Genomic DNA, 16,125 nt, shown 5'->3' with positions numbered 1-16,125 from the left:
GGGGAGACTTCTCAGGAAATATCTGGAAAAAGTGATTAAGATGCAAATGTTGGACACGAGCCACATTTTGTTTTGGCTTGTCCAGAGGGGAAAATGGCTTTTGAAAAGATGCATGTTATAGTAATAGTGACAACAACAAACAGCATTTATTTAGCACTTTGAGGTTTACAAAGTGCTTTACAAATATCTCATTTAATCCTTACAACAACCCTGGGAGGAAGGTGCCGTTGATATTCTCATTTTACAGGTGAGGAAGCCAAGGGAGACAAAGGTTAAGTGACTTGTCCAGTTCACTTAACTGGTAAGTGTACGAGGCTGGATTTGAACTCAGGTCTTCTGTTCTGTTTTGTTTTTTCACTCCAGATCTAGCAGGCTCTCTACTAGCTGAGTAAGAGTAGAAAGTTAATTTCTGTGTGTAGGAGAGTTTCTAAGGTGGCTAATTTTTTATTTTACTCTTAGACTGAAATGGGTCACAATAGGCAAGGATTCTCATCCCCCTACTCTTTCTTCAGTTCACAGAAAACAATGTAGATAAAGTTGGGGTGGAGGGGTTGATCAGTCAGTATGAGATTGTTCTTTGGTATAGTTTATTTTTCATTTGTTTGCAAAAATAAAATGGTGACTAGTTCGCCCTTCTGCCTATTTAAAGGTTGCGGTCTTGTCTCTGCCGTAAACTTCTCTCATTTTATTTTTCTAGTCATGCTTGGTTTTGTAATAATAAACTGGATGCTTTCATGAATCCTATCTTTTCTTCCCTTGACTAGCCAAGCTGCCTTCACCATCTAGTGAAGAATTAGAGGATGTCAGCCTGTCCTCTGTGGAAGAGTCTGCCCAAGCCTTACCTATTTCTGAATCCACAGACTCCCCCCATAAACACATGGAGAGAAACCCAGCCCAGCTCCCCAGCCCCCCACGGCTTCCAGTCCCACCACCGAAGTCAGTCTCCAATAAAACCAATAAAACTGTAACAGGTTAGTTTTCTGTTCTCTATTTTCATCCTTTATTCATCTTCCTGAGTGGGGAAGGGAACGAGAGGGAAAAGAAAAGAGATGGTGAGCTCTTACAGCATGTATATGCTGATGCTAACCAAAGGAATCCTTTCCATAATTTCCCATTTTTGTGTAAGGCTGTTTGTTTTTAGTCGAAAGGCCAGAAAGAAGTTGAGGGAGTGGGAGGGGGTTCTTACTATAAAAAAATAGAACCTTGCACTTAGTACACCCTTACATGTTTTTGAATTGAATTGAGTATAATTACTTTGATTCAATTCAAAGCAACAAATATTAAGCGGCTATACCTTGGCAATATAAAGACAGAAATGAAACAGAACCTGCCTTCAAAGATCTTACATTGTATTGGTGGGGAATTCAACATACACACAGATTGATAAAATGCTAAAGCCAGATGCAGTATAAAGTAGCCAGAGATTTGCCCAAGTGCCACCTAGGGGAACTAAAGCAAAGTCCATTTCCTTCCCACCCACCCCAAGGATTCCGGTTACCTGCTTCCTCTCTCCCCTCCCCACACCTATGGGTGTCAAGTTCCACTCTCAGGGTTTAGGGCTGGGGGTGGGGCATCAGGGACTGGCCTTGAAACATTGCCTGACCTGAGGATGTGTCATACGTGGCATTAAGAATCATGGACAAAGGTGCACACAACAGCTACCATACCCTCTCCCCACCCAATCCCTAGCTTTCTTTGCTTTCCTTTTCCATGGTGTCCTTTAAAACCTTCCTCTATTGTTACAATGTCTAGCATCCTATATCTCTCACATCCTTTTCATTTTCTGGTGCTTTCTGAAATCTAGTTTTCTCCTGGAGACATCATGTCTCTTGGCATCCCTTCCAAGACTGGATGTTCCTCTCTCATTGTTGACACACAAGGCTAGAAGGAGAACTTGGCATAGCACTTGCTTCCCGCTGCTACTTTCACACCCTCCCTCTGCCACCAAACATCTCCTCAGTCTTTTAAAATTCACCCCATCCTATCCAGATTCTCAATGCTGTCTTCCATAGATCTCCAGGTCATTCTCATTCTCATTCTCTCTCTCTCTCTCTCTCTCTCTCTCTCTCTCTCTCTCTCTCTCTCTCCACTAAGCTCAGGGTCTGTCTTATCATCTCTTTCTCTCTCCCAAACCCTTTCTTTCCCCTTTGAAGAATCTGCCTTTCCAATTTCTCCTACACTTCAACTCTTTTCCTTGCTGTTCTCTAGTCTTCTTCTTTCATATATATCTTAAACCAGTGGTGTCAAACTCAAATAGAAATGGGCACCTACAGGCTGCAGATTGATTTAGTTTTTAAATATGTCATCTATTTTTATTTATTTTGTTGAATATTTCCCAGGCTGGCCAGGATGTTTGACACCTTGTACATGACACTTCACCTGTCTTAGGCCACTCCAATTCCCTATATCCCTACCCTGCCATTACTCAACTGAAATTGTTCCAGGTCCTAGAATCCTTAGTTACAGTTCTAGTAAACATACGATAATTTGAGGAGCTGTGGAGGCTATGTCGGAGTGTCAGAGGCCTTTCCTTTGTTAAAACTAAAAGATTATCTCTTTAGGTCAAATTAAGATATGCCTGATCAAAATCATCTGCCTCTATAAACTCAATGAAAACTGGGTCATCAGTTAAAGAAAGAAGGCTGCCGTAATAAAAATATTTTTATGTAACCTCTTTCTACCTCTCTGGCTTTTTCATGAATTATTAGACTGATAGAGAAGAACACAAGCAGATCAGAAGGTAGATTGCTAAAACTTTATTTTTTTTCCCTTCTGAGTCTCTGGGAGCAAAAAATCTGTTCATTATTGATATAAAATATTCATCTTAATGTCACCTCTTTTTGGACAGGGATAGTAGTATTCAGATCTGCAATTTCACCAGCATGTTGTGCATGCTCCTTTCACTGATGTAAATCCTCAGTAGATTCTGTGATAAGTTTCTATGGCTGAAAAACAATTATTTACCTTCTGGTAATGAGCATCTCCAATGAAAATGACCATCAGCCAGTAGATTTACAGTGGCCCCTGGGGCTCAAATTCAAAATCTTTTTAGTTCATTAGGATCTTTTAGAACTTGTATTTAACTGTTACAGCTTTTGAAAAGCTGGGATCAGCTCCATCTCCTCCTCTTATGCCACAATAAGATAACAGAGTAGGATTTTGGTGTAGGGAGAGAGGGGGAAGGTGTACACACACACACACACACACACACACACACACACACACACACACACAGACACACACACTTGGGAAGTATAGTTAGTTATCTTACTGAAGCATCTCAATTTTTGGCTTAGTAACAAATTTTTTACCCTTGCATAGACTTAGAAAAATGAGGTTTCATTATCAAACACTTTTCTTTCCTCAATAAAAGAAAATCAAGTGAATCAAATGTGAAAGATACAAAGCACACTTCTGGTGGACAGAACACCATTCTTATCTTAAAAACCTCTCAGTCAGTACCCACCTTAGAAATTCATCCTTTTCACAGTTCTTGAAAAACAAAGAGAAGGTGTGTTTGCTTCAGTATCTCAACACTAGATGGCACCAATGGGGGAAAAATCACCTCTAACAGATTTTCATCACTAACCATCATTGATATTGTCAACAAAAAGCTTTATTTATGAAAGCCTTAATTGGTCACGAAGCTGTGCATGGTGCCAGACAATGGCAGTCATACACAGCAACATCAACCAAAGACATCTATGCCATCTGTGTCTTTTGTAACCTTTCAATAGGAGAGTTATGGAGATAGGCTATATTCCTACATCGTACACTGACTAAGGGGTGCTTCATAGGATCATGGGACTGAGAGCTGATCATGGGATTGCAGGTTAAGACTTTGTTGTTGTTCACTCATTTTCAGTCGTGTCTGTCTCTTCATGACCCCATATGGAGTTTTCTTGGCAAAGATACTGGAGTGTTTGCCATTTCCTTTTCCAGTTCATTTTATAGCACTCCATCCATTGTACCACCTAGCTTCCCTTCTGTCATGTTAACTGATCTGCTAGGTGTGAAATTGTTTTAATTTACACTTCTCTAATCAGCAGTGATTTAGAACTTTTTTATGTGACTGTTAATAGCTTTGATTTTTTTTTCTTCTGAAAACTGTATGTTCATATCCTTTGACTATTTATTAATTGGGGAATGTTCAAGCCAGGTTTTGAATGAGGTCTTTAAACTCCTAATACAGAGAATGCTCCTGATCACCACACAGTGGACACACTGAGCTTCTAATATATGTTCAATAGATTTAGAACTACTCTTTTCTGTTGTATCTGGGAATGGGAGAAAGAGGAAAAGAGAAAGAGCATGTAAGGAATGCAAAGTAGGATTATATATTTAGAACTACAAGGGAACTCAGGGTTCACTTAGCTAGTCCAGCCCCTTCATCTTACAAATGAAGAAATTGAAACCCAGAGTGGTCAAATGATTATCCCAAGGTCATTCAGCTAGTGAGTAGATTCAGACCAGGCGTTTTGATTTCTGATCCAACACTCTCTCCACTAGATTGACAAGTTCTTATGTGGACAAGTTCATTGTTTTATGCAAAATTTTCACTATTTACATATAAAGGCATTTTTTCTAAAGTCAAAAATACATCAATATCCATGGTGAGGACTGCATTACAATTGCTTCATTTAGTTTGTGGTCAGGTCTAGGTGTCCCCGTCTGTTGGATCCTAGGTTGGCCACAGTATCAGGTTTCCTAGCAGAGAGTGACCAGCTAAGGACTGTGAAGTTGCCAATTGCTCAGCCCATTTGGACCAAACCATCTGTGGTTTTTTCCCCCTCCTTGGGATCCTTGAAGGCAGGCTGCTTTTTTATTTTAGGTTTGTGGTTTGGTTTGATTTTTCTTTTTCTTTTTATTGAAATATGAGATCTCTTCAAGAAGTTGGTTTCCCCCACCCCCTTTTTAGTCAGTGCAAGGTGACAGATTTTTCCTATTCTACCTTCCCTCTTTCAGCCTCTGGGGAGATTCATTGAGGAATTTTAACAAAAGTCTTTGCTCTGGGCCTTGGCAGATATCTTGGCTGGGGAAGTTACTCTCTAGAATAAACACTCCTGGAAGGAGCACTTCTAAGCTTAGAAGACTGTTTTAAGAATGAATAGACAGGGGAAAAGAGATGAATAAATAAAGCATGGCCTTAGGGAAATAGAATAAACCCCAAGATGGAGAATGATGGCAAGGAAATAGGACAGGGAAAATATTTCTTTCTCTCTTTTTTTCTGATTACGATTTTTATTTGACCTAACTTGGTGATATTGTTATAGGAACTCCAGGTGAGGAAAATCCCTCTATCAATACAGATTAGCACCTGTTCTGCATTTCATGTCCTAGACAACTTCCTAGGGGCTGTGAGAGGTTATGTAACTTGCTCAGGATCACAGGAAGCATCTATCAGATATGAAACACGAACCCATATCTTCTTGACCCTATGTCCAACTCCATATGCAATATGCCATGCTTCCTCTTCTGATTGCCTTGGTTGGACAGACTATGAATTTGCTACTCCACGCTTTGGGACTGTAAAGCAGGCAGGGGTGACAGCTTACACTTCACTCCTGAGTTTGAATGTCACCTACCCCACACTCCCAAAAGAACAGGCCTTGCATGCTGGGTATGTGTTTCTGTTTGTTTGCCTCTTTTGCAGCAGCCTCTTTTGACCCGGATGATGTCCCAGTGAAATCCCCTCCTTCCACAATCCTGAAGAATTATGTTGTTGTTGGTTCCTCCCAAATCTCAGGACAAGCCACTCTCTTCCAAGCCTCTGGCCAGAAAGTTTCTGAACCCCACCTTAGAGGACAGCATTCCACACCCACAGGGTCCCCTCATCTTGCTGCTGTCCATAGGCCCCTGCCTCCTAGCAGAGTCATCGAGGAACTCCATCGAGCTCTTGCGACTAAACACCGTCAGGATAGGTAATGAGGTTTCAATTCACCAAGAGTTTTTTTTTGGGGGGGGGATTACTTCCAAAAAGTCCCTTGCAAAGAGAGTAGAGTAGTCAGGGAGTTTCCTTAATATGTTTGGTAGTGGACCAATGTCCCTTATGAATTTTTCCTGAGTACTAAGGGGGAAAAGTATTAAAAATAATTCATATGCACATTAGCCTATGTCTTTGAAAAAATAAAGGCCTGCCCTAGAAAAAAATTATAGATAAAACTGGTTTTTCTAATGTGGTTCATTATTCATAATAGAGAAATGATAAAGGAAACACATATGATGGTAAATATGTATTATGGAGTAAAGATTGTTGGACTAGAATAGGGATTACAAAGCTCTGCTGATGGATAGGCGATTTTCACAGCAAACTATATAAAAATAACAAAACTTGTGTCAAACAGTTGGCTGAGAGCTACACACTTATAAGGAAGCTTAATTCAAAAGTCATCTGAGGAAGACTTGAAGTATATCAAAGGATGTAGTTTACTTGGATTGGGTAAAGAGCGAGTGTTTCCTAGGCAATTTGGCTCTCAGACCACTTTAAGGATTCAATCTGGCCTTCCACTAGCTAAGAAAAAGAGGATGTCAGAGAGAGGGAAGATGACTACAAATATCATCAAGAGCTGAGAGCAGAGGCTGGGTAAGGAAGAGAAAACCAAGGACCATGTACGCTAATGTCTAGAGAACGTAGAAGTTAAATAACATAGGTGGGCAAGTGGGACATAGACTGGAGAATCAGGGTCAAGAAGCACCTGGTGTGTTTTGGGAATGTATCAAATAGTATGTAACACTCCAATGGGAGCAACAAAACTGAAATAAGCTTGGGAATCCCTGACCCACTGCTGTGGAGTCAATTGTACAGATAGGGATAGGAATGGTGACTTGAGCTGAGATGTCAATAGTGAAGAGAACTCCAAAGTGAGTAAAATCCTTTTACCAATCTTCTACCCAATGTAGAACGTGAGAGAGTTGCCCAGACTCCTAGAAGAATAAGTGATTTGCCAGAGTGTGGCCAGTATGGACTGGAGGCAGGACTTGGGCCCAGGTCTTCCAGTCTTTGAGGCAGGCTCTCAATCCACTATGGCAAAATGCCAGGTATTTACGTTAGAAAGTATCCTATGTTACCTGGCCTCTTCAGGGAGGGGAGATCATCAGGGCTAACAAAACAGATCTTACTTCTTGGTATTCTAAGGAAATTTTGTCATTTGAAGAAACCCAATAAAGTGCCCTTCTTGGTGCTCATTGAACTTTTTCTGTGCCTAGATTTATTAGGATTATAGTTTTATATGCTAGGCTTTAAAAAAATGCAAACCTGTGCTGAACTGTTTATGGTCAATACAAGAGCCTTAAATAGATACATTTCAAATACATATGGATATAAGATATCTGTTTGCTGTTTGGCAAAAGATGCATTTATCATTGAACTCCAACCCTGCATTCTCATGGCCAAAATTGAGATGTGATCCAATTCCATCAAAAGACAAGAATACAAATGCAATGGGCTCCTTTCTCTACTTCCTTTCCCACATTTGTGGCCAATATTTAGTTCGGATACTGCTACTCCATAGTTTGGTTTCTATTGTGAATTAAAAGCTTTGGGTTAGGATATAACTTGAGCTATCTTCCAACCTTAGCTTTCAAGGAAGAGAGAGTAAAGGGTCGCCAAAGAAGCGAGTGGATGTGCGTCCATCCAGGACCTCCAGCATTGAACGAAGCAAAGAGAAAGAGAACGTACTGAGCTGTGATGGGGGTTCAGAGAACAAACGGAACTCAGTAAAAGAGTCTGATGAAAACAAAGAAAACATGATCATGAATTCAGAACTCAAGGATGATACACTTTTATATCAGGATGAAGAAGCTTTGAACGATTCCATTATCTCTGGTAAGAAAACAGTGCATATTTGTACTGGTATGTCTGTCAAAGGATATCTTATGTTTTATGCGGGAGGATAGAGAGGGGAAGGTTAGGAGATAAAGAGAAGGCAAGGCCAAAATTAGAACTACTTTCTATGAAAGCTGAGGAAGTTATATTTAAAAATTATGGAGTCATGGAGGTTGAGGATAAGAGGTACTCATTCACCAAGTATAGGAAGGAACTAGGGCAGAGAAGTGGAACTTTAAAAATGGTTTTAGGAGGAATGAAGGTACTTTTAGTATAAAAAATAAAAGCAGATCATAAAGCTTACAGAGCTCATTATTATGAGGTAGTATAGACTGTCTGGAAAAAGATTTAGATGAAATCAGGAATCCCCTCTATAACATGCCTGACAACCCCTTCTAGAAGAGAGGAAGAGCAGTGTAGTATACTGGGTAGAAGGAAACTGGCACTAGAATCCAGGGGGATCCAGCTCTTCTTTGTACTATGGGTACCACCTTGGGCTAGGCACTGAATCTTTCTGGTCTCCAACTCCATTTTATCATTACGAAATGAGGAAATTGTGAGCTGAGGAGGAATTTGTCACAGACTCTCTTAAAATGTGATACTCACAATTTTTTTCTACTACCTCAAATATATTTTGACCAATGGAATATAGATAGGTTGGTGTGTTCCTTCATCTAGATACTACATTTCCATTTATGCAGCCTAAGATCAAAATTCACTTTTGTGGGAAAAAGAAGTCATATTCTTAGCTCATATTGAACTTGAGGTCAGATCCCCAGACTATTGCTGTTTCATGTAAGTCACTATTCAAGCTGACACAAAAAGAAAAGGATTTAGATAAATTCATGGATGATGGGTTCATAACTGGTAATTGAAAAAGCTATGGTTGGGGGATAAGCATATCCCTAACCATTTGAAGGTTAACAATGACCTTGCTCTCTGAGAATACATTTCTTGGTACCTCTGTCATTAAAAAATAAAAATAAAAAAGATATTCCTCTGGTTACACCATGAGTCTGACCTGGGGCAGGGGAGAATATTTCTTATATTATGTGTTGGGTGGTTGGTACATTTAGAGGAGAGGGAGAGTATAAAGTTGTTCCTGGATATCATTGACCCTGTCCATGTCTGTCCACGTGTGATGGAAGGCTGCTGGGAAAGCTGCTATTCAGAGAAATAGACTGTTAATAGTAACTTGACTTTGTAACAAGATTTTGGCCCATTTGTACTCATAGTCTAATAGAAATGGCGCTGAGTAAGAGAAAGTGTTTTTGTCCTGGATTTAGCAGGACTGCTATATGATACCGTGCAATTAATCTACTTTCTCTGGGCCTCAGTTTCTCCAGCTGTATAATGGGAGTCATTTTCCTGCTAACGTCAATCATTCTACTTGCTGACTTGCTAACTTTCACTAGAGAAAAGAAATTAATAATAAATGTATAAAGGCTTCAGAAGTTAATAAACTCAAACCATCATTATTACATTTTATACGCATCTAGGTTTTGTAGTAGCCAGGTAGGTAGCATAGTGGATAAAGCACTAGACTTAGAGTTAAGAAGACTTGAGTTTACATCCAGCCTCAGACACTTACTCTATGTGTGACTAGTCACTTAACTTCTCTCAGCCTCAGTTTCCTCATCAGTAAAATGAAAGTGGTAACAGCACAGGGTTGTTGTAAGGATCAAGTGAATCAACATATGTGATACCTGGAAGCATTATGTAAGTGCAATATTAAAATGTTATGAGCAAAATAATTCAAGACCCAATAATACTTACTACATTAAAAAAAGGAATCAAGGTGCTCCGATGTTTTTTAGGAGCTTCATATATTATAAACATGCATTCCCCTGTACACTCCACGTTGAAATCCAGTGATATGTTACTTTGCTCAGCTATCATGATGCTTTAATTAGGGCATATGCCAGCATAAACAGTGGATAAATATCAGCTAATGGTGATTTCTAAGAATGAGACATCTTGTTTTGAAAGCATCGCCTTAGGGCTGGGGCAAACTTGTATTTTTAGTGACATTGGGCTGACAGACAGTAGCAAATACCATCTCACGTGTGTTTGAGGTGAGTTGATTAAGATAATTGACTACTTCCTACTGAGTATTGGAGGGAGAGTATAGTTCTTACTTGGTTAATTTACACAGTCTCTATGATTTTGAGGTGCAAAAATACTTATAGACTAAATCAGTGGATTGGTACATTATCCAGGAACATTTTACTTTCATGTGCACATGCACACACCTACAAGAAGCTCCTGGTTGTTTCACATGCTGTCAATCAGAATTCTCCAGTAACCACTATTTTTCTACACTGTTGTTATCTAAATCTATGATGATGACCTTGAGGCATTGCATGGTTCTGAAGTGGCTTCGGAATCTTTAAAGAAAGATCAAATTATATTCAATGGCATTTCAGGGTTAAGTGTTTCTTATTTTATTTAAATTATTTGAAAATGGATTATCCATATACACACGTTAATTATCAAACAGGTAGAAGGGTTAAGTGGTTAGATAGGTAGGTAGAGAGATAGATCATTAGAATGAGCATTTATCAAGCATGTATTACGGTGCCAGGAGAGGCTGCTAGATTGGTCAGTGGATAAAGCACTGGACGTGGAGTCAAGAAGACCTGAATTCAAATCCAGCCTTAGACACTTACTAGTTGCATGACTCTGGGCAAGTCATTTGACCTCTGTATGCCTTAATCCACTAGAGAAGGAAATGACAAACCATTCTAGTATCTTTGCCAAGAAAACTTAGACAGTATTGGTGTGATATGGTTCACAGGGTCACAAAGAGTTGGATACAACTGAACAGCTAAACAACAACGTGGTGCTAGGAACTGTTCTTAGCCCTAGGGATACAAATACAACAAAAAGACAGTTCCTATCCTCAAGGAGCTTACATTCTAATAGGAAAAGTCAAGGAACAAAGGGGAGTTGAAAAGTGTTGGTTGGAGGAGCCTAGGGCAAGATGGAGAGCTATTTCAGAGTGTCATGGTTTGAGGTAGGTTTGAAGTGAACATGGTAGCTGCTATGGGTACTTCCTCAAATGGAGGTTCTTTAGGACAAGCTCATCAACTGAAAGAGCCCCTGGAGGTGGACGTATTGCCAGCATAAGAAAGATGCTGAGGTAGTAGTTGAAAAGTAGTTCAAGGAGTCACGGTCTGAGCTGAGCATGGCTAGCATGGGTATTTCCTAAAAATGGAGATTCCATCGATCTTCTGATTAGCAGAAATTATTCTCTAAACATGTATTCACTTTCAGATACTGTGTGAACCTTACAAAGTAAGACATTAGGAAGATTTGAAATTTCATCACAGGCCAGATAGTCTCATTTTTTGTTTTAATATTTAAACTAAAATATTTTGTCAGTACAAAAAACAAAAATATTCTAGAAGTGTTCCTTCATATTTTCCCTTGCATTCTTATTCTTGGCTCAAAAAAAGCCACTGATCTTATTCTGTCACTTTTTGCCTTTATCCATACCATCTTCTATGCTTGGAACATCCTCTCTACTCCTCTACCACACATGCACACAACTGCAAACTCCACTTGTTGACCTGTTTTTCCTTCACAGGGTCTATCTCCTTCATGAAGCTTTCCCTGATCTCCCTAGTGGAAAGTGATTCTTCCCTTTTAGGGAGGCCACCTGTTGTGATAGAAAGAGCACAAGATTTGCAGTCAGAAAATTTGAGTTCAAATCTTAGATCTGCCATTTATTATGTGACCTTGGATAAGTCACTCAACATTTTTGGGCCTCAGTTTCTCATCTGCAAAACAAAGATTGGGTAAGATGGTTTGTAAAATTCCTTCTAGCTCTAAATCTGCTGATCACACCACTTGGACCTCTCCAGAGTACTTACTCATTTTTTAATATCTATTTGTGAACAAGTTCTATTAGATCACAAGCTCTTTGAGGGCAAGACTATGTTTTTTAAATCTTTTTGTTCATGGTGCCTGGCAGGTTGCCTTGCACATAATAAATCCACATAGTAAATCCTTAATAAATGATGAATTACTGAGCTCAGTCATTCATCTTAGCCTAAACTAAAGTCTATTGCCTACAGAACTTCAAGAGGAATACTTAACTTATTAAGCAAAAATGCATTTTCGCAAGTTTTAAAGCTGCTTTATCAAACTCGACACATATATTTGTGTGTGTATATATATATATATATATATATATATATATATATATATACATAAATACTTATGCAATAATAATGTGAGATACGTAGTCATGAAAGTAGGCCAAACGGGCTTCTAGTATACCAGCATTGTGTTAGCCATCAATTCATGTTAGTACACGGGAGCAATAATGTTACATATGTTGTATGCAACGTTTTGTTGTTGTCCAGTCATTTCAGTTGTGTCCAACTCTTCATGGAGTTTTCTTAGCAAAGATAATGAATGGAGTGGTTTGCCATTTCCTTCTCCAGCTCATTTTGCAGATGAGGAGCTAAGGCAAACAGGGTTAAGAGTCTTGCCCAGGGGCACCCAGCTAGTGTCTGAGGTCAGATTTGAGCCCAGGGAGATGAATCTTCCTGCCTCCTGGTCCAGAACTCTATCCATCACACTACCTAGCTGCTCCATATGCAATACACAATGTTATATACACATTAAGTTATATACACATTGTGTGTGTATAGTACTATAATTGATACATTTTACTCATTTAAGCTGTCACTCCTTCTCAAGGACCAGCCTCACCAATTATTCCATATCAGTGAAGTTCTGTTGTTAAGTAATAGAGCAGTGGGTGGACATGACAGTAAGATGATTGAGTTCAGCGACTGTCATGAAGCAACTTACAGTAAAACACATTCAGATGGCTAGCAGAGCAGACAGGTTTTTGCTTATGATCAGAGTCCAACACTGCAAGCTTTTAAAGGGTTCTGTCATTCGATTTTGTCCAATCTTTTTTGCTGATCTGTACCATTCCAGCTAAATGAGAAGGACGTGAATTCTCATAACCTGAGTAATTAATAGAACAGGAGCTGCAGTGTCCCTACAGCCTAAACAAAAGGGGGATTGTTCTGTTCATGAAAGAGAAATCAATATGTTTACATAATTAGATGTGGTTTTCCTTTCACATTCAGTAGAGAACAAGAACAAGGCTGGTTAAACAATTGTGCAGGGCAGTGTTCAACGAGACACACTGAAGGAGGCCTTTGTATTGGAAGAAAAATACTAAGATGAGAATGTCTAGCAATTGCTCCTCCTGAGCTCTTGACACCTGCTGCTAGGTTCCAGGAGTGTAGATAAAATCAAGGGTAAATTTCATGTCATCAGGCAATTCGGTTGCTTGTCAGGCAGCCCTTAAGACCTTAACATGTCTGCTTTTCGCTTTAGGAAATGTGACTTATTTTCTGTCCTCAGTTCATGACAGAATAAGACAGAAGAAAGATGATGGTAATATAATTGTGATGTGGTTTTCATTTGTCCTAACAAGTGATTTTTATCTGTGTAGGGAGCTCCCTAAGCTAGAAACTCTCCCCAGTGATGGAGATTGGCAACTCCTTTCTGACTTGCAGCCTTAGAAGATGGTCTGAGAGCACTGAGCCTTGCCCAAAGTGACAAAGCCAGACTTGCACCCAGGTCTTCATGAATGCAAAGATATGGTGCATCCTTTTATCACACCACAATACATAACAAAAATAACATGTATAACATATAATGAGATGTGAAACATATAACAGCCTATAGCATAGAAGAAGGTACGGGCGGCATGCAGCCTGCAGTGCGATTTATGCAGCATACCTGCAAGTGTAGAAATTTACATAAATGCTTTAGTAAAAGAAGCTGAGCTACTGCAGAGCTCTCACTAAAATGGCAAATCAAAATATATCGTCTATTGTTTCAATAAAAATCTAAGGTTAGACAGCCCTGGCATAGAACATATGCTATGGAGCATGCAACATGCAATATGTATCAGCACACAATGATGCATAACATATAAACGAATTACTCCTTTGGAATCCTACTCTGGGGACTTTACAAGGGGGAAATCTTCAGTTCTCAAAACATATGCCAGTGGAACATAAGTCCTGGCAGGTCTTACCAAGACATATGTATCTGTTGTCCAAGGATCAGCCCAATTAAGTTCAAAGGTTCAACAAAGGTAGTTCAGTCACCAGGTGAAAAGTCATTTCAGGTCATTCCAATTCATGAAACCAAACCATCTACTAAGGCAGGAGCGGGGGGGGGGGGGGGGGGCGCGGGGCGGGTAGGGGCGGGCGGCATTGATGTCTGTTTGTAGGGCACACCTACATTGATGAAATAAAATACCTTGAAGAATATGTCAAACATCAATCAATCAATCCACCAACCAATCAATAGACAGCTTTTGTGCTCAGCGCCAGGAATATGAATTTTTAAAAAAAGAGAATCCCTGACCTCAAGGAGCTTACATTCTACTGAGGGCACAGAGATCACAACATGGTCACAGATAAAGGAAGACAAGATATAGACAAAATAATCGCAAAGTGATTTTAGGGGAAAACTATAATGAATGGGGAATCAATGAAAGCCTTTTGAAAGAGGTAGCCATTGAGTTGAGCCCTCAGGATTCCAGAGGCAAAGATGAGGAGGAATAGCATTCCAGACATGAGGCATAGGGTTGACAGATGGAATGTCTTGTACAAAGAACAGCCATCAGGTCATTCTGGCAGGACTGTAAAGTGGGTGAGGGAACTGATGTAAACAGAATAGAAAGATAAAGCCTGTGAAGGGAGAATGCCAAAGAAAGGAGTTTGTCATTTATCCTTGAGGCAATAGGGGGCCACTAGAGCTTTTTAATTAGGGAAGTAACATAGTTGGATCATATTAAGAAGGTGTATATCTATGCGCGAGACAATGCATGGCACAGTGAATAGAGGGGCTGGTTTTGGGGTCAGGAAATCTTGGGTTCATATCTCACTTCTGTATATAACCTTGAGCAAGTGACTTAACTTCCCAGTACATCAAAGCAGCTCTTCAAGACTGCATGTTAAAACAAATTAACACACAAACAAAAAATCGCAAGATTTTATGTTACAGACAAGCTGCTGATTTGTGTATGAAATGTTTCCACACTGGGAGTTCCCTATATCCTATACCCTACACCCAGTGAAATCACAGCTCTAGAATCCCCCATCCCCTAAAAAGGTAGGTGTGCAACTATTTTTAAACTTGGTGTATGTCCAAGGCATTCAGTAATATAAGCGAAGTTTAAACTTTAAATTGTAACCTTATTCTTTGTTATAAAGGATGAGTGCATGAATGAATGGGTGAATGAAGGAATCAAGTATTTGTTATGTGCAAAGAAAGCACTGTGCTAAGTGCTTCGGAGACTGATAGAAGAGTAAGACAATTCCTACTCTCAAGGAACTCATACTCTAATGGAAGAGACTGCATATATGGAAAGTTTCAACTTCAAGTTAGATGGGAAGGTTCCATGGTCCCTAGGGTACAATGGCAAAGCAGATGTTAATGCCTTTTCCACTGGTAAAATGATAACCGTTTCTCATGTTCTGGGACTTCAGCAGTTGTGGCTGTTAACACCTACAGAGCAGTGGCCAGGCTGCATCTCCAGAGGAGTTGCTTCCCAGGACAATGGGCACTGGGCTGGAAACAGCTATTCACAAGATTCTTGGGGTACTGGACTGTCTCCATCAGGATCTGAGAGGAGGTGGTGATGCCCAGAACCTGCTGCCTCCTGCCTATCCCTTAGGGCACTGCTTCTGCCAGGTGGTTTTGCTGGTCCTGTGTGTGGCAATTGGTCGGCAGTTGGTGGGGATGCCTGGCCCCCCCTCTGCTGGAGTGCCTTCCTGATTGATAGCTGTGAGGGCTGGGCTGGAAGCAGGACTAGTGATGTGGGATGGCTCTCTAATTCCTAATTCTGACCTTAATTCTAAGGGGGAGAGATATGGGAGAAAATTTAGGTGATGTAAAAAGAAAATATATCAATAAAACTTTATCTTTAAAAATCATGATGTTAAAAACAGTTGGGAAAAAAAACATCAGGGTGTCATGAACAACATTTCATATAGAAGAGATCCATGGTAGTCAATATATATAGTCATTCAAATGAAATTTAATCATGTATTAAACAGGAAGGGTCACATAATGCAGGGTAATATTTGAACAATTTTTTGTGCTCTTTACATCAAGAGAGAATGAACATCACAATTCTCTTCATTATAGTTGGCTCTCATTTCACCCAGGTCCCAAAAATGTGCATGATTTGATAAATCAATTCACCTTTGATGTGAACCATGAGACAAATTATTTAAAAGACTTATGGGGAA

The 16,125-nt window shown here is 39.8% G+C and overlaps 1 protein-coding gene across 6 annotated transcripts in view; it reads left to right on the top strand.

Annotated features, from left to right (window-relative positions):
* The window catches only part of PHACTR3 (phosphatase and actin regulator 3), a 205,286-nt gene that overhangs the window by 108,467 nt on the left and 80,694 nt on the right, over positions 1-16,125 (top strand). For 3 of the 6 annotated variants that reach the window (XM_036752699.1, XM_036752698.1, XM_036752697.1), the window contains exons 5-7: positions 765-971; positions 5,654-5,921; positions 7,578-7,825. In XM_036752699.1, coding sequence (XP_036608594.1) covers positions 765-971; positions 5,654-5,921; positions 7,578-7,825 — 723 coding nt within the window. The remainder of the gene's footprint in view (positions 1-764; positions 972-5,653; positions 5,922-7,577; positions 7,826-16,125) is intronic. The other 3 variants (XM_036752700.1, XM_036752702.1, XM_036752701.1) reach the window with 3 other exon arrangements.

The sequence above is a fragment of the Trichosurus vulpecula genome, chromosome 3 (genome assembly GCF_011100635.1).
Source record: "Trichosurus vulpecula isolate mTriVul1 chromosome 3, mTriVul1.pri, whole genome shotgun sequence".
Lineage (NCBI taxonomy): Eukaryota > Metazoa > Chordata > Mammalia > Diprotodontia > Phalangeridae > Trichosurus > Trichosurus vulpecula.
The sequence above is the reverse complement of the archived record's forward strand: the minus strand, read 5'-3'. Positions and strand labels throughout refer to the sequence as shown.